This window comes from Nanorana parkeri, unplaced genomic scaffold (assembly GCF_000935625.1).
Source record: "Nanorana parkeri isolate BGI_ZX_2015 unplaced genomic scaffold, ASM93562v1 scaffold113, whole genome shotgun sequence".
NCBI lineage: Eukaryota > Metazoa > Chordata > Amphibia > Anura > Dicroglossidae > Nanorana > Nanorana parkeri.
In genome coordinates, this window is record NW_017306381.1 from 1,682,723 (window position 1) to 1,710,629 (window position 27,907).

Here is a 27,907-nt window from a genome sequence, read left to right on the forward strand (position 1 = left end):
CAGAGGACACACACATGTACACTGATACGGTCTGCAAAGTCTCCCTAAAACCCCCTCTGCCCCCCCATACAGAACACACATATAAACCACCCCAGCCCCGGGGTCCCCCCAGCGCTCACCTCTGCTCTCTTCTATCACGTGTCTCACTCCTGTGTCTCAGCCCCGGCAGTAGAAGGACACCGGAAGTGCTCACTCAGCTGTCAGTCCCGCCCGACACTGTCACTTGGCATCTGAGTTCCGCGCCCGGCGGCTTCCTGTCTCTTTATGCCAACCGCAATATGGCCGCCAGAGCCGGAAGTGTCTGAGAAGCAACAAGAAACAAAGATGGCGGCGCGCAGGCAGCACACGAGGGATGAAGAGGAGCCGGCACAACCACTAGTAAAGCGGAAGAGGGAGAAGAGGCTGATCGTGCTGCTGGAGGGGGCCAGCCTGGAGACGGTCAGGGTAAGAGAACCACAAGGCCCAGCGGGCTCTGTCTTTGCGGGGGAGCTGCTGTTGTCAGATTTTCAGATCCTGTCTGGGTGTTGGAGGGGCTCTGTATTGCCCCTTTTATCTTAATAAATGCACTGTCAGGATAATACAGAAGTCCAGAAAGAAGGCCTAGGTATACAGGATTAACCACTTGTCCTTAACAGCCAATCGGATCCTGCCTTCCATATTCCTAGTAATAGGGCAAACTTGAATGGTCGGCCAGGCCCAGTAAGCTAGGTATACACTGTTGCACCATGGAAACACATGCATATTTATCAACAAAGGTCAGTGAGGTGTGTTGGGGAGCCATTAAGTGTCAATGGCGGAACAGTGCGCCAATGTGCAAAATGTGTTGTCATGTGTTGCAATAATGGGCACAACAGTGTGAACCCAGCCTTAGCTGCCTGGTGTTGTGCAAAGTAATACAGACAATGGCCAATGCTTGATGGTAAGATCACTTTGTAATCAAGAAATATAGATTAACATAACAAAATATGAGCTCAGTTTGGTGAAATCTGATTGGATTTTTCATCAGGACCGCCGAAAGTCCCATTCTAGCTGCCAGCATGTGAAGAGATCTTCTGCTCCAATGGTTCATAGTGAACCACTCTGAAAATTAAGCAAATCTAATCTTCCCCCTCTGGCCGCTTTAACATTCCGTCAGTCTCTTATTGACCCGTTATTATGGATGAGCTTCAGTTTGGACCGAACTCGAGTTAAAGGAAAAGCCCAGCAACTGCATGTAAACAAAGGGGCGGGATGCTTGTGGTGATGCCATTTACGTTATATGGCCACAGAGCCATATAAGGTAAATGTTATTTTACCATATTTAAGCATGTATCAATATAAGGGCAGTGACATTGCTGCATCCCGCCCCTTTGCCAAGCTATGGGTGAGGGGGAATTCCCTGCTTAGATATGACTGGGTGGCACAGAAGGAGCTTCTCAGAGACTGCGGACATGCTTCAGGAGATGCTCAGAGACTGCGAAAGTACTTCAGGACTGGCGACGCGCTTTGGGAGAGGGTCGGGGATGCGCTTTGGGGGATGGGTCGGGGACTGGGGGCGTGCTTTGGGAGACGGTCAGGGACTGGGGATGGGTCGGGGACTGGGGGCGTGCTTCGGGAGACGGTCCGTCCTCTGAAACGTTACTTGTGACACCTTTTAATATTTCCCTCAGCAAGATCCACAATGAAATTAGATGGACAGCACAGACAACTGTGAGATACAATGAAGGAAATAAACCAAACCAACAAGTCTAAAAAAAATACTTTTCCCAAGTAATCTTCCAGGACAGCATCTGAGAGATAGTCTCCTCCCACCTAAAACAGGAAGCACATCACATACACCAAATAAAAGGGCACTTGCCCCCAGCTTACCTCATTTTTTTGTGTTTCCTCGGCCTAACAGGAGCATGGGAGCACTACAGAAATGGATGTTTTTGTTTGTTTCTGAGGCCTGCGTGCACGTGGCAGGGGGCCTGCTGCTCTGGTATCTCCTCCCTTTGCGGCCAGTGGTCTTGGAGATACCGGGGCAAGATCCCTAGGGTAGTCCCCATCCTGTCCTACCCTTAGGGGTGAATTGGCCCTGAGGTTTCTCTCTTTCAAGAGGGCAACCATCCTCCTTTTGTGACGACTCCAGTGGAGTTTTTCCCAGCTAGCAGGGGTTATAGCTGCCTTCCTGGGGGACTCTGGCGGTCTGAGGTGTGTACCCGCGGGAGCCACCGGGCTGTTGAAGTAGAAAAACACAGATGGTGTGCAGGGACCCCTGGGACCATGCCAGTGCCAATAAGGGCCCCTGGGCCATAGGTTGGGTGCCAGAGTTCTGGGGGTGAAAATGCTCTGTATATCTTTTCCTTTCAGTGATCGCCTCCTCCGTCCACGTCTCTGTACTGTAAGACTTCTCCGTAGGTGGGATAGGACAAAAGTAGAACCTGGTCATAGTTCTATAATGACACAACTACTTGCAGGGAACTCGCATGAATTGGCGCTTATCCTAAAACAACCAGCATAAGAAAACCCAACACTCCAGTTGGCGCATAACTTGATGATGTCACTGCCCCACCCAACCCGGTGCCCCGTCTAAGGACTTTATCAGAGCTCTTCCCATGTGGTCATGTTCTGCTCATGTCTTCTTTTAGGCGGGAAAAACATATGAACTTCTAAATTGTGATCAGCACAAGTCCACGTTGGTGAAAAATGGGAGAGACCCAGGAGAGGCCCGGCCAGATATCACGCATCAGGTGACTTATTATTATTCGCATTTCATTTTACAGCTGAACTTTGTGATAAGTAAATATTGTCCTCATACAAGAGTCGTGTGTGCTGAGCTTTGTGCATTTCCTCCAGACCTGTGCAGTAATCCAGTGTGAGACTTCCTGTAATAAAGACTGGTCACTGCTGGTCTCTCCTTGTGGAGGGTGACCGGTCTTGTCTCTGCACCCTTCTGTAATAAAGACCGGTCACTGCCGCTCTCTCTCCTTGTGGAGGGTGACCGGTCTTGTCTCTGCACCCTTCTGTAATATAGACCGGTCACTGCCGCTCTCTCCTTGTGGAGGGTGACCGGTCTTGTCTCTGCCCCCTCCTGTAATAAAGACCGCTCACTGCTGCTCTCTCTCCTTGTGGAGGGTGACCGGTCTTGTCTCTGCCCCCTCCTGTAATAAAGACCGGTCATTGCCGCTCTCTCCTTGTGGAGGGTGACAGGTCTGGTCTCTGCACCCTTCTGTAATATAGACCGGTCACTGCCGCTCTCTCCTTGTGGAGGGTGACCGGTCTTGTCTCCGCCCCCTCCTTTAATAAAGACCGCTCGCTTCTGCTCTCTCTCCTTGTGCAGATTACTTAAGCCTTATTCATTTCCATTGCAGTGTTTGTTGATGCTCCTAGACAGCCCCCTTAACCGGGCAGGATTGTTACAAGTGTATATCCACACCCAGCGCAACGTGTTGATCGAGGTGAACCCGCAGACACGCATTCCACGAACCTTCCCCCGATTCTGTGGACTAATGGGTAAGAAGCATTTTGGAATTAAAGTGAAACCTATCAATGGGAATAGTGACAGACCCGAGTTATTCTCTGCCACTCCATTAAAGAACTACTCCAGGAATTGTAGAAATGAACCCTTGCATTGGGGCTACCCCCACACTGCACTGCAAGGGTTAACTGCTCGTTTTTTTCCCACCTGATCCTCAGTCCTGCAGACTCATGTCCCCTGGGCCCCTGTGGTCTAAGGACCTGTGATGTCAAATACAGGTCTATTAGACATGATGACGAGGAGCGACATGCCAGAACAGAGGAGGGAGGGGGGAGGGGGGCTGAAGGTGAGCGGTCACTGCCGCAGGACCAATCAGGTGATTGTATCTTCTTTATTCTGGCACTTAGAGAAAAACAAGCATGTAACCCTTGTAGTGCGGGGGGTTGCCCCACTGCAAGGGTTAATTTTTTTTGAATTCTTCTTTTAAATCAAGATATATTATAATTAGGGATGCACCGATACCACTCTTTTAAGGGCGAGTACGAGTACCGATACTTTTTCTTAAAGGGACATGTCACATTTTTTCTAAAGCAATACAAAATCATGATTTTAGGTCAGTTTCTTAATATTATGAAGAACATGAACATGAAATGAATATTTATCATGCCATTGCTAACTAAGGCTTGTATCCCCATAGTGCGAAAAACAGATGAGCACATGTCCAGACCAGAACATTGTACAGTGTGGCACAGCTATATCCAATTCTGCATACCTGGCTTTATATTATAAGAACATTATAATATAAAGCCAGGTATGCAGAATTGGATATAGCTGTGCCACACTATACAATAATCTGTCACTAACAGTCAATAGAGGGTGTGATGAGAGTAGATGGCAAAATGGCTGTGAAGAAGTCACTATCACAAGCAGATGGGATCGCTGTGCGCACACACAGCAGTCTCTCCTACACACAGACACACACTGTCACTCACCGATCTTGCCAGGATGCCTGTGTCCCCGGTCTCTCCTCCGACTCCCGGCAGAGCCTATCTGCAGGGGCAGACCCGGAGCAGAACTGCCTTCATCCCGGCTGTCATAGTGCTCCTGTGATGGGGGTGCCCATGACTGGCTTGCAGGGGGTCCATTATCTTCCTCCTCCCAGTCAGACATAACTCACACGCCAGCCATCTGCTCCATGCTGACCTCTTCTCCCGCTGATTGGCCGATTGGATGACAGGCTTCCTCACCAGTCACTCCTGACTGGTGAGGAAGCCTGTCAATCATCCAATCGGCCAATCAGCGGGAGAAGAGGTCAGAATGGAGCAGATGACTGAGGACTTGGAGGAGGAGTTCGCGGCCATCTTGTTTAACTGAAGACGTGATGGAGGTCCTGTGTGCCGCGGTTTTGGGTCCCTGAAGATGGCGGACACGGAACAGGTACTCGTTTTTTGTATTGGAGTATTTGCACGAGTACGAGTACTCATGCAAATACTCGGTATCGCGGCCGATACCGATGCTTGTATCGGTGCATCCCTAATTATAATATCGAAATTAATCCAAACGTTATAACAATATTTTATAATAAATTGTGATTGCCTCTTGTTTTTTTGAGTGGCCGGATTGGGGGGAATATGAGAAACCTATCAGATTAATAAGTCTGTATTACATTATTGTTGGATATATACAGTACATGGAGGGAAGTACAGACCAGCTACATTTTTAGGTGGAGGAGGCGGCTTATATTTATGTCTGTGACGTGACTTCCATTGGGATGATATTCCTTGCTCCTGCTTTTTGTGTGACACCCTTCTAAGAATTGGATTGTGCGGATGTCATCGGCACAGATGGCCACAGACAGCATTGTTTTATTCTGTGTCCCCATAGTAGAGATTTCCAATCACCCCCTCCCCAGACAGGAAGTGGGCACATATGCCAATAAAAGTCTGACCTTTACCTTTCCTGTGCTCCCAAAGTGAAATAACACATTTTGGAAGGAGTTGGTCTTTTAATTACCCTAAGGAGAACTATGGGGAAAAGCCTTAACCCCATAGTTCTCTTAATACTGTGGCTCCTGGCCAGTCACATGACCTCCTCTGGCTTATCTGGCAGTCCTCCTCCTGTAGGGGGTAATGCTGACTTTATGACCTCAGCACCATTCCCTGCAGTATTCTACTATGTGCCCAGCCTGAGTCGATGATGCCCCCGGGGGGCGGATCCATGGTCATCCTAGGCCAGGCGTAGGCAACCTTGGCTCGCCAGCTGTGCTGAAACTACAAATCCCGTCATGCCTGTGGCTTGCAATGCCTTATGGGATTTGTAGTTCCAGCACAGCTGGAGAGCCAAGGTTGCCTACCCCTGTCCTAGGCTCACAGTAAGTGGGTTGAATGATGCTGGAGGTCGTTCAACCCAAAGGAGCTCTGGTGTTGGAACTCAGAGTGGCAAGGAGGTGAAAGGTGATTTTATTGTTCACAACGCTGGGCTACTTATTAAATATTAAAACTAGAGTTGCGCTTAACAATGTACGGGGTGGGGTGGGGGGAACCCTTTACAATAATGCTATTCCTTTGCCCCAAAAATAAAGTATAGAGTACTTTCCCGTTCTTTACATTGTGCCTTTTGGACTAGAAGTGCTTGGCCTGGGCTAGGGTATGGTGCTTTAAGAATCCCATGATGTTTTTGGGCAGGCATATTGTAAGCGTTTGTGACCTGTTGCATTCTGTGGATCACGTGGCTTAATAAAGTTTCAAGATCCTCTGTGGCTGGGGCAAATTTCTGCAGATATGAAGTGCTGGCCCCTAGGGGTGCACATACTTGCGGCATTCCCCCCAAATCTCCCCGTCAAAGCAAACATCGGGCCATTGTGACAGGCAAAGCTTTGACACTTCTGAGTAGTGTCAGAGCTATGAGGTTAGCCACACCGTACTATTGTCCCATGAGTTTGATGGGCAGCTTACTGACCAGAAGGAATGAGGAAAGCTTAGACTGATTAAGAAGCCACTGAGTGCGTGTGTAAAGGTATACAAAAGATTCTACCGTTGTCTGATAGGGAGCCCTTGTATTGTTTAATATGTAGTTTGTATCAAATGTTCTATATTTCTTTCCAGGTTATTAAGAATCCGATTACGGATCACCTTCCAGTAGGCTGTGTGAAAGTGACCACCTCCTTTCAGGGAGAGCGTGTTTCCTGTGTGCGAGACCTCGTACCCTCAGAGGAGCCAATGATGATCGTGGTGGGAGCGTTCGCCCACGGATCGGTGAGTGACACCAGTATAATAAGAGACTGTAAATACAAATAAATGCCTAAATTATGTCAAATGCACATATAATCTTAAAGGAGAACTATAAGGTGAGTGATTTTTCACTCAGCCTCATAGTTCGAGCCGATGTGTGACAATGAAACTGTCACAGGTCGGCTCAATAGATCAGGAAGTGAGCGAACACATACCGTCGCTCGCTCACTTCTCAATCATGTCCCTGCAGAGAGCGGTGGCTCACGGCTCCCTGCAGGCATTCTTCCCCTGTACGATCCTCCAGCGCTGACCAGCGGAACGGACGGGGAAGGGGGCGGGTACAGATGGCTCTGCCTCTAGATAGGCAGAGCCAGCTGTCACTCACGCAGCTGGGTGGATCTCGACAGTAATGTCGGGATCCGGCTGCGGCGGTCTCGGTATACCGCTGTAGCTCGCGATATACTGAGCTTTGGATCACGGTAGGACGCTAGTATATGTCCTCCCGTGACCCTTAGGAGAATTATGGGGGAAAACACTGACCCCATACTTCTCCTTTAAGTAAAAATTGTGGTTGAAAAGAATAGCCTGGCTACAGGGTCTCTTTGAAGCCTATTTGAGTTGTTAGTGATCGGGTTTAGATCTGCTTTAAGAATTGGTTCTCATTGCTGTAGGTTGTTACATGTTTGCAACATAGACCCATGCTCCAAAATGGATCTTGAAACAAAATTAATTATTTTTTATATATATATATATGTGTGTTTGGAAAACTGAACTGCAAATAAGAAAAGAAAAAAAACCCTCCCAAACAGTACAGCATGGACTTACAATGTTCTGGCCCCCTCCTACTTTAAAAATCACTGCCCATAGTATATTCAAAAATGTACCTGTAAAGCAAAAAGTTTCATTGTATACTTGCCTAACCCCCGTCTTCCGCATCGCTGGGGAGTGACAGGACAAATATCATAAAACACTCTTCTCCCTTGCAAGAGCGTTTTTTCTTCGCCTGCTCCCTATTCCCCAGGAACTCGCTGGAAATATATTATGTCTTGCCTAGGTGCTGCGGGTTGAGGACAGAGATAAGGTAAATATGAACTTTAATTTAGCCTTTTACATGCATTTTTGGACCTGCTATAGGGATTTTTAAAGGGGGCCCGGACATAATAAGCCAGTCTTGCATGTTACTTCAGGGACCGCTTTAAGGTTCACCCATACGCCTGCAAAATAGAACTTGCCGAATTGCTTTGATAGCGGCACACCATCAACTGAAGTTTGAGGGTAAATGCCTAAATCAGGACACATATTTTCCTCTAAATATTTAACATTTTGTTTTATTTTCAGGTTAACGTAGATTTTGGAGAACGCACGGTGTCAATCAGCGAGTACCCTCTATCAGCCGCCCTCACCTGCGCCAAGATCTGCTCGGCGTTTGAGGAGGTGTGGGCAGTTATGTGAAGATCTCCTACAATTCCTCAGTTATTTTTTTTACTTCTTCAGAGTCCTATTGTCCATAGAAGCTTGTTATTCTTATTTGTAATTAATGTACATTTCTTTGTTTAAAAGAAAGGGGGAAAAAAAAAAAAGGATTCCTGCGTATCCCTGCAGGCATTTATTTGTAGATCATTGTCCCTGGACGCATCGATCATGTGTCCAGGGATAGAGATTAATTCCTAACCACATATGGGATATAAATATAATAGAAGTATTTAAGTAGGAATGCATGGGTATCGGTCCTGATACTGGACATTTTCATGAGTACTCCCCCATACTAAACACCTATACACAGAGCCACTTTCAATAGATTTTCCCACCATTTTTTTTTGTTTTCTAAAGTTTTAACACTAAATGATTGATAGACAGTAAAGGCTATGATAGCAAAAGCTGACTTCTGATCTAAAGTTTGGAAAGTGGCAGAAAGCGAAACAGAGCCAGAGTCAAAAAGCACGTCAATTAGATGCAAAGCACCAGCGCATCGAATTACTCTTCTCCATTGTTTGATGGAAATTCCACCAGTTTCACTAGTCCCGAAGAGACCAGATGCAGAGAACAGGATCCTTGTCCTGATATTTGCTTGTTGTCAAGAGAACCCAATATACATGAAACAAATCTGTAAATAAACGTCATATAGCATATGTAAGGATACATCGCTTAACCCTTAACCCAAAGCAACTTTTTAATTAATCCTGCTGCAGTTTGTCGTAGCTTCCCATTTCCATTGATCGTACCAAGGCTGTGAACAGGGGAATATACCAATAGGATTATATAACAGATATAGTAGATTGGGCTTCCCTTTGGAGCCAACTGCATTATGAGGAACAGAGAAAGAACAAAGTACATGCTGAACCAAAGCAAGAGCATCAACACTGTGTACCCGGCCTTAACTTGGGTTTCCATATGAACTCCATGACCCGTTCTTATGGTCACATGCATCTTCCTCATATATTTTACAAGGGACTTCAATATAAGATAGGTGGACAGTAGAACACAGGTGACAGGAAATATGTAACCAAACACAATGAGCTCAGTACAATACTCAAGTTTTGTTACACAGCACCAAAGACCTGCTGCATGGACTGTTCTCTTCATCATCGCCAGTCCAAGCCAAAGGAAGAGCCATAATGATGCAAAGAAGGACAAAAGCTTGTATGTTTTTGTGCCCACCAGAGACAGGACCTATTGCAGTAATACAAGCACAAGGATACCGTCAGCAAGAGGTTGCTGGAGATCATCTAAAGAAAACATAAACTGTGTGCCAGAAGTAATTGTGACTTTGATCTTTGGACAGGTCGCACATTCAGTTGGCAGCAAATCAGAACTGGAGGGGATTAGTCAGTGCCATGGGGAACATAAAAATCAGATGTGGTAAGAGGGACAGAACAAATCCAGTCCTGAAGGTTCACGTTCATAACAAAACCATTCGTTTTCAAGCCAAAGAATCAGGCCACCATGTGGGCTGCAGTATTTCCCATTATCAACATTTGTGACATGATGCCGTGAGAGAGGACAATGACCAGGTCTGCTATGGATGCTAACATACATTTACAGCTATTGTTTATCTGATTCCTGTAGTAAAAACTGACCCAGTAGTATTTAGCGTACTTTTAATATACAACAAATGCCATGTACGTAAATCACTTTGTTACAGGTAAAACAATACAAAATGCAGACTGCTACAATACATCTGTACACATGCATACACTATTCCCTTATCTGGCATACGCAATGGTTTCTATAAGAGCATACACTAAAGTCACTTAGCCGTGGTTGGGATTAGCCTACAAATCTTGTATTGAACAGGACTTGGTGGCGATTAAGCGTCTCAGGAAAATGAGTTCTTGTCGTGGTTTAGTGTTGTCCTCTCTTCTAGTGAGGTCCTCTGGTCAAAGTTCCTCAGTGAAGTCCTTGTGATGGCTTTTGCCTATGCATCTTTATCGTAGTTGCTCCCATTCACTTGCATGTGGAATCCACGATCGGTCGAAAGAACACAATCGTATCTTTGTCAGGACAATGATTGGATGAAGTCTCTTTGAAGATGAAAAACAGTCATTTCATGTTCGGCTCCATTCTGTCTCTGAGAACAGTCTTATTTAAATATCTTCCTGTGTTAACACCAACCCTGACATTCCCAAAGCACCCCACCTGTGCCTAGAGCAAGTTGGACATTTTCTAGCATATCAGGGAGACAACACCGGTTATAATAGCAATGCAAACTCTTTCAATTATAATTTTGGAATTGCAATAGCAGGCTGGCTATTGCACCCGCCCACTGAGCAGAGGAGCGGACCTGAGAGAGAAGTTTCTCTCCCAGGTCTGCTCCTTTGCTCAGTGCAGGGCCGTCTTTAAAGCAGGGCAAAGAGGGCACTTGCCCCGGGCCCAATAAAGGTTGTGGGGCCCGAAGCATCTGCCCCTTGAGCCATCTGCCCGCAGAAGATTGCCGATCAGATCGCATAGAATAATACGTTATGGCAGCGCCGCATACGGCAATGCCATAACGTATTGTCCTATGTGATCTGCACGATTGCATCCTAAAGGTAGCTCCTCCCCCGGCCCCCGCATAGTGTGACATGTCACGGGCTTCCCTGGAGGATGCGAGGCTGTGCGGACGGGTACCTCACTCAGGACATCCGGAAAGAGGCAGACTGGCACGAGGCGAGGACTGACTGAGGCAGGTAGGTGAGAAAATAAAAAAGGAGAAATATAAAGGAGATATACAAATTGTATATCTCACTGAAAAGCTCACTCCATTTCTGTTCTGTCCTTCATATATATGTGAATAACATGATTGATAGAATTACAATGCATGATAGAAAGCCATGAAGACATAATTACCATGATTAGATAATCAGACTTAACAGAGACATGATTGTTGGTAATTTGACATGATACAGCGTTATTGAAGGTTTAACAGAGGAGGAGCCTAGTTTTGCGCTTAGGGGCGCTGTAATGGATGTGGTATATATTCTTCAGGAGAGGGAGGTTGTCATTCAAATGGGTCAGTGTGTGTGTGCATCTCTGCAGGGCCGTCCAGGCACAGCACCTGGGTCACAGTCACCGAAGCAGATGAGGGGAGAGAGGCCCGGACCACGAATCCCAGTTGCGGCAGCATAAACTGAGGCATCGAGGGTAGCCAAAAGTCCTGGAACTGCTTATTTCCCCGACCAGAACCGAGGGGTGTCCGTCCTCCTCTCACTGTGGAGCCCCCAGCATGTTGCACAGTCGCCCCGGGCTGCACATTTGAATGACAACCTCCCTCTCCTGAAGAAGCGCCCCTAAGCGCGAAACGTTGAGAGAAAACTAGGCTCCTCCTCTGTTAAACCTTCAAAAACGCTGTATCATGTCAAATTACAAACAATCATGTCAAAACGGTGACCCGTTTTTGCGCGTTTTGATTTGCGCAACTGTTCTTTGAAAACCGTGCGGTTGTCGCGTGGTCTTCAATGCATAGAGATGTCTATGGGACACAAACCGCGGGACAACTGGCCGAAAATAGCTCCTGTTGTTCCTTTTAGCGTGACAGGCAATTTCATCTGTGCGACAAGCCGCAAAGGTGTGAACAGCCTCCATTGACTTCAATGCAAATCTGTGTTTTGCGCAATATCCGTGCGGTAAATCGCACAGGTGTGAACCTAGCCTTATACTGCACTAAACCTTTCAATTAGCCTCTATCTATTTTATTTTGAAAAGCTATAAGGTGAAATGAATAGTGACAAAAAGCACTTGTAGGGTTGCCAAATTATTTTTTGTATATTCTTCTCGGTTTGCATGGCAGGGGTATGTCCTTACATCCTGAACGGTGTTCCTTCCTCAATTTGGAAAGCTGGAACTGGAAGGTATCATTTTTCAACAGAACCTGTGTATACACGTATAACACCCTTACATATTTCTAGCAAACTTCTGCATTAGCAGGGATTCTTGGTTCTCACGCATTACATGTCCAACTGCATAAAAGTGATCCATCTCTGGCCGGTCCCTACTCTACTGTGAACAATGGCAATTAATTACTTTTAACATAATTTACAATAGTGACAATATGGGGCAGACACAGTTGGACGAGAGCTACAGATACAGGCAAAACTTCACTAGTTTGAGGAAGTGCATTGGAGTCAATAGAGAAGGCCAAAATAAGGTGTTTTGTAAGAGTGCATTGGACTTTAAGGGTTACAGAAGCTCCTTTGAATTACCCTAGACCTATTCATGTGCCAGAAAATGGCTTCACATTAATCACACCCCCCACCCAAAACAAAAAACCCTCTAGTTAAAAAAGGGAAACGAGTAGATCAAGCAAATTTCACCTAAACAGCTCAGTGAGTGAAACTGAGAGACTTCATTAAAATGTAATTGATTGCCAGGAGTTTGGTGGCAAAATCAGTTTTGTTAAAATCCTTATGCTTATGCTGATCCCTATTCAGCACCCAGCATTACATTCAGTGGCCCAGGTTTATATGACGCATTGGAGAATGGCTGGACTTGTGTCTATCTATAAGCGTGGGTTTGGTTTGCAATAGGGATGCGGCGATACTGAGCATTTGGGTGAGTACTCGTAATCGCCCAAATGCTCCGATACCTACCCCGATACTGCCATGAGGGAGCATGGAGCCAGCTTCCTGGCCAAACAGGAAGCCGGGCGGCGGGGCATGACCCAGCTTTCTGATTGGCTAGGAAGCCGGCTTCCTACGAGGCAGCCTTGCTTCCTGACCAATCAGGAAGCCAGGCGGCATGTTATGACCTGCCGCCTGGCTTCCTGATTGGCTAGGAAGCCAGCTTCACGGTGCCCAGTGACACTGCGAGGCAGCCTGACTTCCTGACCAACCAGAAAGCTGGGCGGCAGGTCATGACCAACCGCCCGGCTTACTGATTAGAAGTCAGGCTGCCTTGCACTGTCGCAAGGGGGCGTGAAGCCAGTGTTCTTTCGATAGAACACCAGCTTCCCAGGCAATCAGGAAGCCGGAAGGCAGGTCATGGCTTCCTGATAAGCCAGGCTCATGGTACCTCGGAATGCTGGAATCGGTATCGGCGAGTACCAAAAAAAAAACATATCAGTACTTGATACCGAAAAAACGGTATTGGTTCATCCGTAGTATGAAAGCATTCTTGTGACCTTTGCAGCTAACCTTAGGGTTCGGGCTTTTTACTAATCTGGACCTGGTTTTACTGCTCTGCTGTCATTCTATAGGTGGTAATATTATATATGATAACATAATATGGTCAAGTGTTATAGTAATTGTAAACCCAATTGCTAAAATCTCATATAAGCTTCAACATGTTCATGTCATTTCAAAAGTCATTTTAGTCTGCAGCTTTGATTAAAATAAGAGACTGCAGAAAGATAATAATAGGAATAATAAAAGTTGGAATCATGCATAGCCCATTAAAGTACACCTGTATGAAAAAGTGCACCCCTCCACTCACATCCAACCTTAATGATGAGCTATATAGACAGGTGTATTCTCTTTAATCCATCCCTTTGGCTTTAGAACACACATCATCCTCTCTAAAACATTAGCTGATGCTTTCTTGAGTTTGGAATTGCCTCTAATTAGCACAACGCTATGTGCTGGAGCATATAGCATAGAGACTAGCTGACAGATGATGGAGCCTGGCTCCCCTACTTTGAAAATCTCAATGATATTAATAATGGCAGTTATAAAATACATAACAAATAACACAAGAAGAGAGAGAACGGTGAAGCCAGCACAGAGATGGGCATCTATGAAAGCCTCATTCTTCGTATTCAAGGTGTCGCGTATTCGATTCATGTGGCGCAATAGAGAAGTTATTATAAGACTTGCGGATCCAATGGTTAATGCCAACGGAATGGTATACCCAAAAGCCAGAACTAAAGTACGATATGCTAAAAAAAGGGGTTCCTCATACATTAGAGTATCTCTGTAGATAGAACTGTCGTTGGCCAAAGGGAGGTCCTTGTTTTGGCCCTGGTACTTCTCCCCGATGAAGAACAGTGGCGACCCCATCACAACGCACAAAATATGGCAGATAATTATTATTTGTCGGTAGGACTTCAGAAAGTGTCGCTGACAAACACGAAATAAAGTGTGATTGAAGGTCAGGATTCTGGTGCAGTAGAACACACAAAGCAGTCCTGATACTGTGAGACTGCTCTGAATGGAAATCATTTTCAGGGCATAAGCAGATCGGCAGAATGCATCGAAGTTCCAGAAAAGGTCACAAAACCAGCCAAATCCTGACCATATCTGAAGGGAGAGATTGGAAAAGCCAACGGCACATATGAAGTAGTCGGAAGCAGTGAGGGACCTGCAGCCCTTCCAGTCTGAAAGATTAACTCCAAGCATGAATCCATTGGTGACGATCCCCAACAATAAAACCACAACCTGGAGAGCGGTAAGAGCTAGTGTGAAGCTGGCAGCCATCGTGGAGTCAATTATGAGACACTGGTGTTAACCGAGGTAGTAAAAGGGAATATGCAAACCAAGGGAGCATTGTTGACCTTCTACAATAACAATATTCAAACCAATGTTACATAAGGGAAAGAGACAAATGCTAGAGTAATGTAAGTCTTCAGACAGATGCTCAGAGCAGCAGAGAATAGCAGAGTCAACAGGCTGATGGTCAAATTAGGATCCCAAACAAAGTCTTGGTTTCAGGCAGGAAGACGAAGCACAGACTGACAATAGCAAGTAAAAAGCCGATGATCAGGATAATTACAGACATGCTGAGTATGAACACAGTCCAACCAAAACAGTTCTGAAGAGGATGACAGAAGGACCTACTTTTAACCTCTAACTTAATTACATGTTTCCGCTCCTGGTGGTGGGAACCTTTGTCCCCCATATGCTGTCCAGGAAGGCTAATAGATTTTTTTTTTATTGTTGTCTGTGTCTAGGGTTGCCACCTTTTCTTCAGGCCAAACCCGAACACTATAGTGCTTCACGGCAATTTGTTTGTAAAGTATACACTATGCATGTATTTTGTAAATAAACGATATTTGAGTTAATCACAACTTACCAGTGTGCCGCAGGTCCCCAGATATGCATTCTGTAGATAAGTGTACAAAGCAGTACCCATATACCTTGCCGCAGTTCTTACCACATATACCAAAAGTAACGGGTGCCGGTAATGACTGCGGATGGCGCTGCTCACAACAGAACAACAATACAGATGTCTCCAGCACACCGGCACCAAGATCCCATGTTACTGAAAAATCCATTTGATTGGTAGTTGTCATTCCTAAGATAAGCGCTTTCTGGGCTGCGCTGCGTCCCCTTCATCAGGCTCAGAAATTATATTCTATTATGTCCATATAAAAGTTGTGGCCCTTTTATGTAATGTTATTTCTGAGCCTGATGAAGGGGACCCGGCGCAGATGTGTACTATTGCACATAAAAGATGCCCCCACAAAACATTTTTTTGGGGGGCATGTTTAATGTGCAATACTGATTCCCCCCCCCCCCTCTTTCCAATTAATATTGCATTTGATAAAAATTTAATAAATACCTGCTTTCTCCTCTCTCCCTGATGTCACTTCCTCCCACTTCATCTGCGGAGGGAATAGAGGAGGGAGAGTCGAGGAACAGGAGACAGCGCCACCTAGCGTCCGCCGTCCTCCGCCCGCCGTCCTTCGCCCGCCGCAAGAAATGCAGGTATGCGGCATTGTAATGTTTGAATCATGTGCCCGGGCGGGAGGTGGCCACAGACCCGGGCACATGATTCCAAACCCGGGTTGTACGGGTGGCAACCCTATCTGTGTCCCTGCTAGGTAGAAATGATGGGAAATCCAAAATTGTACACCTTCTGCACCTTGTAAAATAGGAGTATTTGGTCTTGAAATGATTGTGAGTGACTTATACCTGTGAGTAGAAACTTGTTATGGCTGTAATTTTATCTTAACAGGTTAACAGAATATGTCTGGATTTTGAGCGTTAGGCTGTATGAATAGGGCAGCTCCAGGTCAGGTAGCCACACATAACTGTGTATTGATCTGAACGGCTTTGCAATGGCCAATTAAGGCCTGTTAAGGTTCTTTTATGACCTAGCAGTTCATAGCAGACCTAGCAGACCGGTAGGACGAGGAGGCTTCTCTTACGTCTCCTGTCCTGCAACCCCTGGAGGTGGGAACAGGGCGTGCGGAGGACAGCAATGACCACGAGTGCCAGTGGATGGTCTGGACACCGAGCATTAGAAGTTCAGGATCAGGATCGTCAGACGAAGCCAGAGGTCAAAACAGGAGGGCAGAATAGTAGAAAATCGATAGGCAAGGCAGAGTACAGTAATTAGGCCGAGGTCAGGAGGCAGGCAGCAAGCAATTCGGGTCAAAAACGAGCAACAGCAAGTCCAACAGGTCACAGGAAGCACAAACTGAAGACCATCAGCAACCTGGTTAGGGCAGGTTCGTTTATATAGACGAATCCATTAAAGTGACAGCATCGCTTCCTGTGCGACTGACGTGTGCGTCCTTCCGTGCCATTCCGGTTGCGTGTCTTTGCGCCCACTTCCTGTTGCACGCATCTACGCACTAGAGCATGTTTGCCAGCAACACGAAACATAGGCCCACACGCATGCGTGGGAGCCATCTTTACCTCACAAACATGCATAATTAAAAGTCTCTACTTAAAGTAACATTAAAGGCAAAACAAAATTTCCCTCACCCCAACGTTAATGAAAGCACTTACCTTAAATGATGTCTCTTAATCTGATCATCTTCTTCTTTCCTGTAGTTTTCAGCCTTCTCTCCAGCGCTGCGGCGAATCTCCGATCCTGCGCTGACTCTTCTGAGCTTGCTGGCACGTACTCTCCCACGGTGTCTGCATGCGGATGCACGCGTCCATAGACTTACCTTCTGTCTTTCCCCGCATCCTGGCCGAAAATGTGAACTGCGCATGCGCCCGCCCCAGGGTGCTTTGCGGCCGCCCCGTGCAGTTTCACATTTTCGGACGGGAGCGTGCAGGGAACACACAGGCAGGTTTAAATCGCTGTTAAAGCGTTTTTGTTTTTTTGTTAAACTTTTTGCATATATCTATCTACTGCTTGCTAGCAGTAGATATATGCAAAAAAAGCTGAGGCTTTAGAAACCCTTTAATGTTGTTTTACGACTGCTAACAGTGCTCTGCTTGGATTAAGAGATATATTGCTAATGGGCTCAATGACATCACTGCTGACTTGAAATCTTGGAACAAATAAGGTGACACCATGTTTAGTGCCCCATCTCTTTCTCTCGTTCACACCTAGGCGTATTGCATCTGTCGCGCGACCGTCCCTAATGCGCTACAAAATAGCCCACGCCTGAAAAGGTACATGTACTACTTTGGGCCGTTTTGTTGCGCGTTTCCATTGGGATCCAGCCAAGTAGCCTTCGGAAACGCGCGTTTGTCGCGCAACTTTTTTTTACCGCAAACCAGACCATTGAATACAATGGGATTTATATTTTTGAGCGTTTTGTAGAGCGTTCGTCTAGTGTAGAACGCGCTACAAAACGTTCAGGTGTGAACGAGGGCTTACTCAGCTCATCAGGTCTCATTATTGTCACACCTTTTACTTGTACAATTTTTCTTCTTACTTCCTGTCACGTCTCTGGAACAGGAACTGACGGGAAGTCTCCACAATAAAACAGCAAACAGTAAAATGATAGGGATTTGAACTTTTCCCTACTCAAAAATGAAAAAAAAAGGTGTTACATGCACTCTAACAAGCTCTTAATTGCATAAGCAATCAAACTGGATCAAGCTAGTCTACATTAAACACTTTTGACTGTTTCACATCAGCTCATTGTAGTTTACGTTGATCCACTGAGATATCTTTATGTTTGCAAGCAGGTTTCCATGTGCGGTGTCAGCATCCCTGTCACTTAATTTCAGCAAAGGTGATCACCCTTACCTTCGCCATTTTAATGCTGAAACATCTTTCTGGTGTAATCCAACATTTTTAATATTAGAAACAGTGGTACCTATAGAATGTCATAGCATTGACGAATTCCATTCACAAAATAGCAACAATGGAAGTAGAAAGCATAGACAGGGTGCAATGAGCTTCCAGTAACTGTGCTCTCTGGGCACTTTTTTATAGGGATACATCGGGCAGAAAGGATATAATGAGGTTAGTAAAATTAACACAATACATTACACTTACCTCCCATTGTCCTTTCCAATCATATTTCCAATCAGCTCTCCTTTAATGCGAAGTTAAAATGGTTTTGTGGAAATGTGCCTAGTTGGCTGCTCTGATTCTAAAGCCATTTTAGTCCAATCTTCAAACCTTCTCAAAGAAATAAGTGTTCCATCAGACTTTCATTATACATTCAGCTCCAGGAATTTCATCAAATGTTCTTTGTACCGAACCACTCTGATTTCAGAGAGACATTGTCACTTTGCTAATGCAGGCCCAGCCTTGTGGGAAGGTATATTTATTCATCCGCACACCCTCTCCACTTTCCCTCTACAGGAGTCCACATTGGACTTGGATAACCTCCGATGTTAGAGCTGACCTGGGTGGATGACATAATTGACCCAACTCATGAGCCATTGTTTGGGTCTGGTGAATGGCCACTCAGACCTGAGAACTGTCACATGGGGAGTTCACATACGGTACTTCCCCATTATAGAACCTATGGAAGCCCTGTTTAAAAGGTAATTCCACTTTCCCAGGCGAATTTGGGAAAATGGAATTACCCCTTCCAATCTGGTCCCCTCTCTCCCACCTGCTGGAGGGGAAGGAGTGTTCAGCCAAAGGTGAGTACAGCAGGGGGGGAGAGGAGGCTAGATTGAAGGGGGGTAATTCCATTTTCCCAAATTCCCCAGGAAAAGTAGAATTACCATTTAATGAGAGCAACAGAGAAGGGGTCCCAACAGAGCAGGGAAATGGAGCCCATATTGGTGAGTATATTTTGCTGCGGTAGCAGTGTGTGTGTGTGGGGCAGTGGTGTCACAAGGGGGGGTGCGGCCCGCACCGGGTGACACTATTGGCGGGGTTACACCAATGATGATATGTAAAAATGTAAGATCTAGTAAAATGTTTTAATTCCACTAATTTCAAAAACCTTATAATTTACATGTGAATGCTTTTTGGTCTCCATGGCAGGGGAGTGTCCATTGCCTTTATACTAGAAAGGTGGCCTTTCTCATCTCAGGAAGTTTGGAGGTAAATAAAGGATTCTTCCTGCCTGTCCATAATCTTCCTGACAATGTAGTAATGCGTATGTGCAGCTCAGTGTACAATTTTGGCATATGCCTGGATGAATGAACTGCCGTGCGTGTCCAGGACCAGTCGAGATGGCGAGGATCCTTATCCTGGAGGAAGTCCAGGCAAAGATGTTGGCGGCACCAAGGGAGCTAATTTATGTTACATCGGTGGAGGGGAGGGGAGTATAGTTCTGCTCCAATTTCAAAAGTCATTTTAAATATTTTGAAATCTGAAGCCATCATTAAAAAATAATCCCTGGTGATCCCACCACGAAGGTTCTTCTTTAGTCTCTTCCTGTTATAGCGTGAATACACTCTGTCCCTTCTTTCCCAATTGTGCTTCTGTGTTGTCGTCTTGTCACATGGGCTTGTTATGGAAACTACATTACACAGCGATGGGCCTCTGATTTCACCGTTAGGAGAACCAATTTAAGAAATGCCATGCAGCCATCACTGGACTCCATTTGGTAGGAAAGGGCTTGAAAAAAGCTGCAGAAGATCATCAGAGCTGGCTTGTACTGAGCTGACTAACTATTTTTACCCTTTGTTGTACTGTTTGTATAACAAAGGGTGAAAATAGATAAAAACAAGTATTTTATTTAAAAAAGAAACAGGAATTGACTTAAAGTTCACGGATACTCACCTCTGCTCCAGCGATGTGACGCCTACAAGCTCCTTCGCTGGCCTAACATCTTCTCCCTGGATTCCTCTGGGTGGCAGGTCGTTGACCAACTTAGTTGTCCAGTATGGGAATGATGTCATTCCCACGCATGCAGTTCATTAATTCCAACAAGGTGTGCCAGGAAAGCAATTTGGGAGTCCAAAAGGAAGGAAACTCAAAGGTGAACAAATGTAACAAAATGTAATGTTATGGGCTGACAGCACACATCATTGTTGTGTACTGAGTTCTCTCTTGCTTAACTACTCAGACTCTCCCACTCTCCCATCTACACAACATAAAGGATTATCATTTTGTAGTTCCAAGATTAGATTTAGGAGGGATAATAAGTTTCCTTGAGAGAACACGGGTAGTATGCACAGGTCACAGGACTGCTCCGAATTTCTGACAAGATGAAGAGCTTTATTTTGAATTTATCAAGCAGATATAACAAAATGCTCGCAATGGTATATTTAACAGATCAAAAGGGAAACAATAAAGGAAGTCCATTGTTAGAGTTCACATACACTTTATTATTCTTCAAAATTAACATCTTTATTAACATAACTAAACCTGAGAAAATGTAGGTATTTCCTGTCTTTAGAGGCTACATATATAATAATAATTATAATACAAAAATAATAATATTTCAGTTGGAATCATCAATGCCCCATTAAAGTACCCCTGTCTAAGAAAAAAAGTGGCCCTCCCCTCCCATCCTTCTTTATTGCCGAGTTCCATCAAAATGTTGACAATAAAATGCTGATACTTTGACTTATCTCCGCTCCTACTACTTTGGATTTAATTCTGAGTAATATAGACTACTGTATCCTTTTCAATTCATCCCTTTGGCTTTAGAACCCACACCATCCTCTCTATAGCTTTGGCGGCCGCGTTCTTGAGTTTGGAATTGCCTCTAATGAGCACGACGCTATGTGCTGGAGCATATAGCAAAGAGACTAGCTGACAGAGGATGAAGCCTGGCTCTTCTACTTTGAAAATCTCAATGATATTAATAATGGCAGTTATGAAATACATAACAAATAACAGAAGAAGAGAGAGAACGGTGAAGCCAGCACGGAGATGGGCATCTATGAAAGCCCCATTCTTTGAATTCAAGGCGTTGCGCATGTGATTTGTGTGCCGCAATAGAGAAATTATTATAAGACTTGCGGATCCAATGGTTAACAGCAACGGAATGGTATACCCATAAGCCAAAATTAAAGTACGATATATTCCAAAATACATTTCCTTACTAGTTGCGGGATGGATAAAGCTGGAGCTGCCGTTGGGAAGGTCCTTTTTTTGGTTTGGGTGCATCTCCCCGATGAAGAACAGTGGCCACCCCATCACAAAGCATATGATAATGCAGTTATTTATTATTCTTTGGTATGACCCCAGAAAATGTCGCTGATACAAACGAAAAAAAATATGATTGAAGGTCAGAATTCTGGTGCAGTAGAACACGCAAAGCAGTCCCGACATATATAGACTTAAGTGAATGGAAATCATTTTCAGGGCATAAACAATTCGGCAGAATATTTCACAGCTCCAGAAAAAGTTACAAAACCAGTTGAATCCCGACCATATCTGAAGGGAGAGATTGGAAAAGCCAACGGCACATATGAAGTAGTCGGAAGCAGTGAGGGACCTGCAGCCCTTCCAGTCTGAAAGATTAACTCCAAGCATGAATCCATTGGTGACAAATCCCAACAAGAAAACCACAACCTGGAGAGCAGTAAGAGCTAGTGTGAAGCTGGTGGCCATCATGAAGACAATAATGAGACAATGATGTCAACAGAGGTAGTTATAGGAAGTATGCAAAGCACCGGAGCATTAAATGACCTCCTTTAACAACAATATTCAAACACACTAATTTCACAGAAGTGAGAAATTGTGAGGTTTGTTTGCTTTGGCTGTTGCTAAGGTTGACAAATAGTATCCCATCCTTGACAAATATAAATCAGCCCTTTAAAGCAGACGTAAATTCTAACTGGGTTCGTTTGCTCTAGCACTGTTCTGTCAGAAAATACAGTTTTCACCTATTTTGCATCTTAGTGCTGCTTATCTGATCTCCTCCAGGCTTTCTAAGCCACTTCCAGTCTCCATACACTCGCTTCAGTGTCAGCTGCACATTATTCTTGTGGACCAGCTTTCTCCTAGACACAACTGTGTACAATGCCCGTGGAATGTGTCTATGTGTGTCTATACAGGTGAAACTCGAATAATTAGAATAAATCCTACAGAGTGCCCTACTAGTAGAATTGCTAGTGTTGGCCTGTAGATGCCTTCACATCAGTTGACTGATGCACACTGCTCTTTGTGGTCCCTCCTGATGTCAGATATGCAGGAAAAGCCTCTAGGAACACCCAAATTCTAGCTGTGCCTGAAAAAAACAGCTCTTTGAATGCAGGAGATCCTCCTCCTTACTTTCTCCTGGGGGTTGAGAACTAATAGTAATAGAGTAAAAATGTATTATGCCCATTTGGGCTCTGTCACAGAGTTCGGTGGACTGACTGTGTCACCGGGGGACAGCCAACTAACTGGCAGGATGGATGCTAGAGAGATGTAACTCCTCAGACAGGCGGTCAGAGAAAAAAGAGTAGCAGAGTCGACAGGCTTATGGTCAGATTAAGATCTTAAAAAGAATAGAGTCCAGGATTCAGACAAAGCACAGACAGACAGCAGCAAAGATAACAGGCTGATAACCAGAATAGATAAGCTAAATATGAACACAGTCCAGAGATGTGGACATTTAGACAGACCTCTATCCAGGGCATGAGCAGACAGACTAACCTGTTGATCAGACACAGGCTGAATGTCCAGCAATCTTCTTAAGCACTTCTGATTTAGGCAGGTGTGTGCTTCAGACACTTGAACTGCAGGATTGAGTAATCACCAGCAGGCTCTAAGCTGATTGTTACAGGCACCAATGTCAGCCCCTGTATTTCATGAATGGAAGGTTTATTTCAAATAACTTCAGCCTTGAAAACCTCCTTAACATTATAATTATTAGTAAACTGAATCTTGTTTATGTATGAACTTTTTTTCCTTCTTCCTGTGGAAAAGAAACAATCTATACTTTTCTCTGGATGTTTGAAGTGCAAATGTGGCTTTCTGGAACACCAATGCCACTTAAAGTGACATTAAAGCCAAATGTTTTTCCCCTCCCCCCATGTAAATGTTAGCACTTACCTCAAATGATGTCTCTTATTCTGATCTTCCTCTTCTTTCCCCATGTTTTCATGTGTCCCTCCAGCGGTGCGACGTCACTCCGATCCAGCGCTGACTGCTCTGTCTCTCCGATCCTGCGGTGTCTGCAGGCGGGTGCATGCGTCCATAGACTTACCTTGCATCTCTGCTCGTCTCCCGGCCGAGAATCGGAACTGCGCATGCGCACGCCCCAAGATCCTTTGCGGCCGTACGATCACTTCCTGATTCTCGGCGCGGGAGCGAGCAGCGATAGCGAGGTAAGTTTAAAACCAGTTCAAGCGTTTTGTTTTTTTTAAAAAACTTCTTGCCTATATCTACTGCTTGCTAGCAGTAGATAAATAAGCTAAATATGAACACAGTCCAGAGATGTGGACATTTAGACAGACCTCTATCCAGGGCATGAGCAGACAGACTAACCTGTTGATCAGACACAGGCTGAATGTCCAGCAATCTTCTTAAGCACTTCTGATTTAGGCAGGTGTGTGCTTCAGACACTTGAACTGCAGGATTGAGTAATCACCAGCAGGCTCTAAGCTGATTGTTACAGGCACCAATGTCAGCCCCTGTATTTCATGAATGGAAGGTTTATTTCAAATAACTTCAGCCTTGAAAACCTCCTTAACATTATAATTATTAGTAAACTGAATCTTGTTTATGTATGAACTTTTTTTCCTTCTTCCTGTGGAAAAGAAACAATCTATACTTTTCTCTGGATGTTTGAAGTGCAAATGTGGCTTTCTGGAACACCAATGCCACTTAAAGTGACATTAAAGCCAAATGTTTTTCCCCTCCCCCCATGTAAATGTTAGCACTTACCTCAAATGATGTCTCTTATTCTGATCTTCCTCTTCTTTCCCCATGTTTTCATGTGTCCCTCCAGCGGTGCGACGTCACTCCGATCCAGCGCTGACTGCTCTGTCTCTCCGATCCTGCGGTGTCTGCAGGCGGGTGCATGCGTCCATAGACTTACCTTGCATCTCTGCTCGTCTCCCGGCCGAGAATCGGAACTGCGCATGCGCACGCCCCAAGATCCTTTGCGGCCGTACGATCACTTCCTGATTCTCGGCGCGGGAGCGAGCAGCGATAGCGAGGTAAGTTTAAAACCAGTTCAAGCGTTTTGTTTTTTTTAAAAAACTTCTTGCCTATATCTACTGCTTGCTAGCAGTAGATATAGGCAAAAAAAAACGGAGGGTTTAGAACCCCTTTAAGGATAAAAGACTCAATGGAAAAGGGTGGAGTCATTGGACTGCAGTACGTGAATAAAAAGGTTGCCTGAGTTTTACTTGTTGTTACTCTATCTCCCCGAGCTGTGTAGTGGTGCTGACATGACAGAAGTGCAAAGAGACAACTTCTCTCTGGAGTCTGTGCCCACAGGAGCTTCATTTAAAGACTATATCAAAAGTCATCCCTAAACCAGCAGCTCAGTCCTGGAAGTAGATTGTGATCATAAATGCTGCCTTAAAAAATATGGCTCTGTCCTACGGGAGAGAAAAGAGGAAAAATGAATTGTCAGTGTATCACATACCTGGTTGGAGACCAAAGTAAGGACGGGGCCTCCCATGCACTTTTAGTCCAAACTCCCCAGAATGATGACAGGGAGCGTGGCACTGGAGCAGGAAGTTCCAAACTGGAGAGAAGACTTGTGGAAGAAGCCTTGATTGTGGTGCACTTCCAAGGAACAACAGGTCAACCAGGAGCAGAAAACCTCAGAGGAACTGGCATATAAAGCTTAGCAAGATCAAAGTCAGCAGCTGGTCATAGGGAAAACAGACCGGAAGCAGGGCAGTAGACAGAACCATAGTAAATAAATAGGCAGATATCCCACTGGAAGAGGCAGCAGGTGGCAGTAAGCCATAGTCCAGAAGCGGGTCCGAATAAAATCAGTTTCATAGGAACAAATTGCGTTTGCAGTGCAATGGAACGCAGGAAATGTTTTGCCACGCGTTTTAAACAGGTAGGGTTGGGGCAAATTTAGATGGGGGGGGGACGCCCAAGTCTAAGCTTGCCTAGGGCAGCACAAAACCTAAATACACCACTGGGAACAAGCTGTGGTCAAGCCAGGTTATCAAATGGTAGACAGGATCAAGCTGTGGCGAGGAGACAAGCAAGGTCAACATCATAAAAAAAACCACATCACTGCAAGTGCCGTTAATCAATAAAAAAACACGGCACTGTAATAGTTAATAAACCTGTGTACGATTAGCAGGTTGCAATTCCCCTGAGGACGTCGGTGGTGACGAAACATGTAGGGGCAGGTCTACCATACCAAACGCGTTTGTTTTCGGACCGGCCGAATGGGATTTTTTGAATTTTAAATAAACTATTTGTGGAACTATTACCCGATGAAAGATTTTTTCTTTGCATGACTGTGGGAATACTTTACACTGAGGACTGATGGTAAAGAAAGAGATACGAAAGACGCCGCAGTAACGGTGTCCCATCAGACAAAGCGTTTGGGGCTGTCTGTTGCAGCCGAAAGTTTGGGGTGAGTACGCACTCTATTAGGCTAGCTGTATACTACAGAGACTTTATTTGTTTATATATATTTTTTGTTAGCACAATTAATTGTCATTCACAATTATTTTCGTTTGTATTTTTGTTTACCCACCTGAATTTTTTCAAGCATATGACTTGTCACTTAATGTTATTAATGCACATGAAGGTGTAAAAAAAGTGAAGGATTTTTTAATGTGTATAGACTGATCCACTTTATTTTTACACACTGAGACACCTAGAAGCACTTGGTTAAAAATCACCTTCTAATCGCACACATGTTTATTAACTCTTACAGTGCCGTGTTTTTTTTATTGATTAACGGCACTTGCAGTAATGTGTTTTTTTTTATGATTTGTAGTTCACAAACACGACCATATGGTTTTTGATTCACCTACTAGCGCTGTTAATTTGGTTTAAACATCTTCAGACCCAGCGGTCTTTAATACAGCAGCTTGTATTTTATATCACAATATTTATTTATTTATATTGATGTGTTGACACGATACACTAAAAATTCATCACATTGACTTTGCAGTATTTAATATAAGTAATGTGTTAAGGAAACACTATTTTGGTTTAAATCACTGCCACCTGTATGATATACAGCTAATTGAACTCCTAGCGCTGCTTATTTTGTTATAGCAAGGTCAACATCAGTTGGAGGGGAGCAAGCAATGCTCAGGAGACAACATCAGTTAGATGGGAGGAAGTCATGGTCAGGAGAGAAGCCAGGTCAGCATCTGGTAAACAAGAACAAGCCGTGGTCAGGAGACAACCTGGATCAGTAACTGGTGGACACGTCGGGTCAACATCAGGTAGACAGGAGCAAACCCCAATAAGGAAACAAGCTGGATCAGCAACTGGTAGACAGTAACAAACCATAGTCTGTAAATCAGCCAGTTCAGGAACTGGTCAAGATGAACAGGCCGTGGTCAGGAAACAAGCCAGGTCAGGAACTGGTAAAGATGAGCAAGCCGTGGTCAGGAAAGAAGCCTGGTCAGGAAACAAATCAGGTCAGGAACTAGTAAAGGTGAACAAGTCATGGTCAGGAAACAAGCCTGGTCAGGAAACAAGTCAGGTCAGGAACTGGTAAAGGTGAACAAGCAATGGTCAGGAAACAAGCCTGGTCAGGAAACAAATCAGGTCAGGAACTGGTGAAGGTGAACAAGCCATGGTCAGGAAACAAGCCTGGTCAGGAACTGGGAAAGATAAACAAGCCCTGTTCAGGAAACAAGCCTGGTCAGGAAACAAGTCAGGTCAGGAATTGGTAAAGGTGAACAAGCCATGGTCAGGAAACAAGTCAGGTCAGGAACTGGTAAAAGTTAACAAGCCCTGTTCAGGAAACAACCTGGGTCAGGAACTGGTAAAGGTGAACAAGCAATGGTCAGGAAACAAGCCAGGTCAAGAAGTGGTTTAGATGAAGAAGCTGGGTCAGGAGCTGGTAAAGATGAACAAGTTGTGGTCCGGAAACAAGCAGGGTCAGGAACTGATTAACAGGTTCAGGTACCCCGGCCACAGGGTAAATAACTGAAGATCATCCAAAAATTATCTTTTTTTATCTTTAACAGCTCTAGTCCTTAAATAGGCCTTCTGGCACCAGCACTGGGATTGAGGGTATACACCCATAAGCACACGGGCCACACAGTGCTCATACACCTATGCACTCTCAGCTGATTAATATTCTAGGCCTAGAGTTGCGTGCTAAAGCACATGATATTACACAATATTTATCATGCATATGCTTAATATGAAAACAAAGCAGATGCTAGGTCCAAAGAAACGGAAACGCATACAGCTTTTCAGATTGCAAAAAACTTTATTGAACCAATGGTTTGAACAATTAAGATCATTAAACAAATATATGTCAGCTTTAAGAATAAAAGAGCAATTGGAAGCAGGTCTTCTAAAGGAGTCAGAAATCCCAGCCAGTTCAGCAGTGGGACCTGTCCTGCCATATAGACATAAAAACTGTGTTGGTTTCCTGCATTAGACAACGGAATTATAATGATGTGCAATAAGGCCCAATCAAAAGAGATATCAGAAGAGCTCAGGAAACTGCTAGGACTGCTGAGTGATACAAAACACTTTCTAAAAATGTGAGCAGCCATTAGTTCCCAGTTAGGTAGACAGTTGACAAACCGTAGGGAATGAGCACTACTCCTGGGAGTGGATGTCCTGCAAAGTCTGGTGCAACAGTGCACCATAGAGTCCTCAAAGAGGTGGC

The 27,907-nt window shown here is 44.8% G+C and overlaps 3 protein-coding genes across 3 annotated transcripts in view; 1 reads left to right on the forward strand and 2 right to left on the reverse strand.

The window, feature by feature from the left end:
- Positions 1-230, reverse strand: part of PHB2 (prohibitin 2) — a 10,958-nt gene extending 10,728 nt beyond the window's left edge. Inside the window, exon 1 of the mRNA XM_018553181.1 lies at positions 120-230. The gene's annotated coding sequence lies outside the window, so the exon portion shown is untranslated. The remainder of the gene's footprint in view (positions 1-119) is intronic.
- Positions 231-297: 67 nt separating this feature from the next.
- Positions 298-8,210, forward strand: EMG1 (EMG1, N1-specific pseudouridine methyltransferase). The gene is made up of 5 exons (XM_018553182.1): positions 298-444; positions 2,610-2,711; positions 3,333-3,497; positions 6,544-6,693; positions 8,008-8,210. Exons 1-5 carry the CDS (start codon positions 325-327, stop codon positions 8,119-8,121), a joined length of 651 nt encoding a protein of 216 aa, XP_018408684.1. The 5' UTR covers positions 298-324; the 3' UTR covers positions 8,122-8,210.
- Positions 8,211-13,583: 5,373 nt separating this feature from the next.
- LOC108784388 (taste receptor type 2 member 40-like) lies at positions 13,584-14,555 on the reverse strand. Its single transcript, XM_018553183.1, has one exon. It carries the CDS (start codon positions 14,553-14,555, stop codon positions 13,584-13,586), a length of 972 nt encoding a protein of 323 aa, XP_018408685.1.
- Positions 14,556-27,907: the final 13,352 nt, after the last annotated feature.

Excerpts from the sequence above, each read along its gene's own strand:
- EMG1 (XM_018553182.1), top strand. The coding sequence starts at position 325 with ATGGCGGCGCGCAGGCAGCACACGAGGGATGAAGAGGAGCCGGCACAA. Across the intron at positions 3,498-6,543 it reads AGAAGCATTTTGGAATTAAA|GTTATTAAGAATCCGATTAC; the intron begins GTGAAACCTATC and ends ATTTCTTTCCAG. Across the intron at positions 6,694-8,007 it reads GAGCGTTCGCCCACGGATCG|GTTAACGTAGATTTTGGAGA; the intron begins GTGAGTGACACC and ends TTTTATTTTCAG.
- LOC108784388 (XM_018553183.1), bottom strand. The coding sequence starts at position 14,555 with ATGGCTGCCAGCTTCACACTAGCTCTTACCGCTCTCCAGGTTGTGGTT.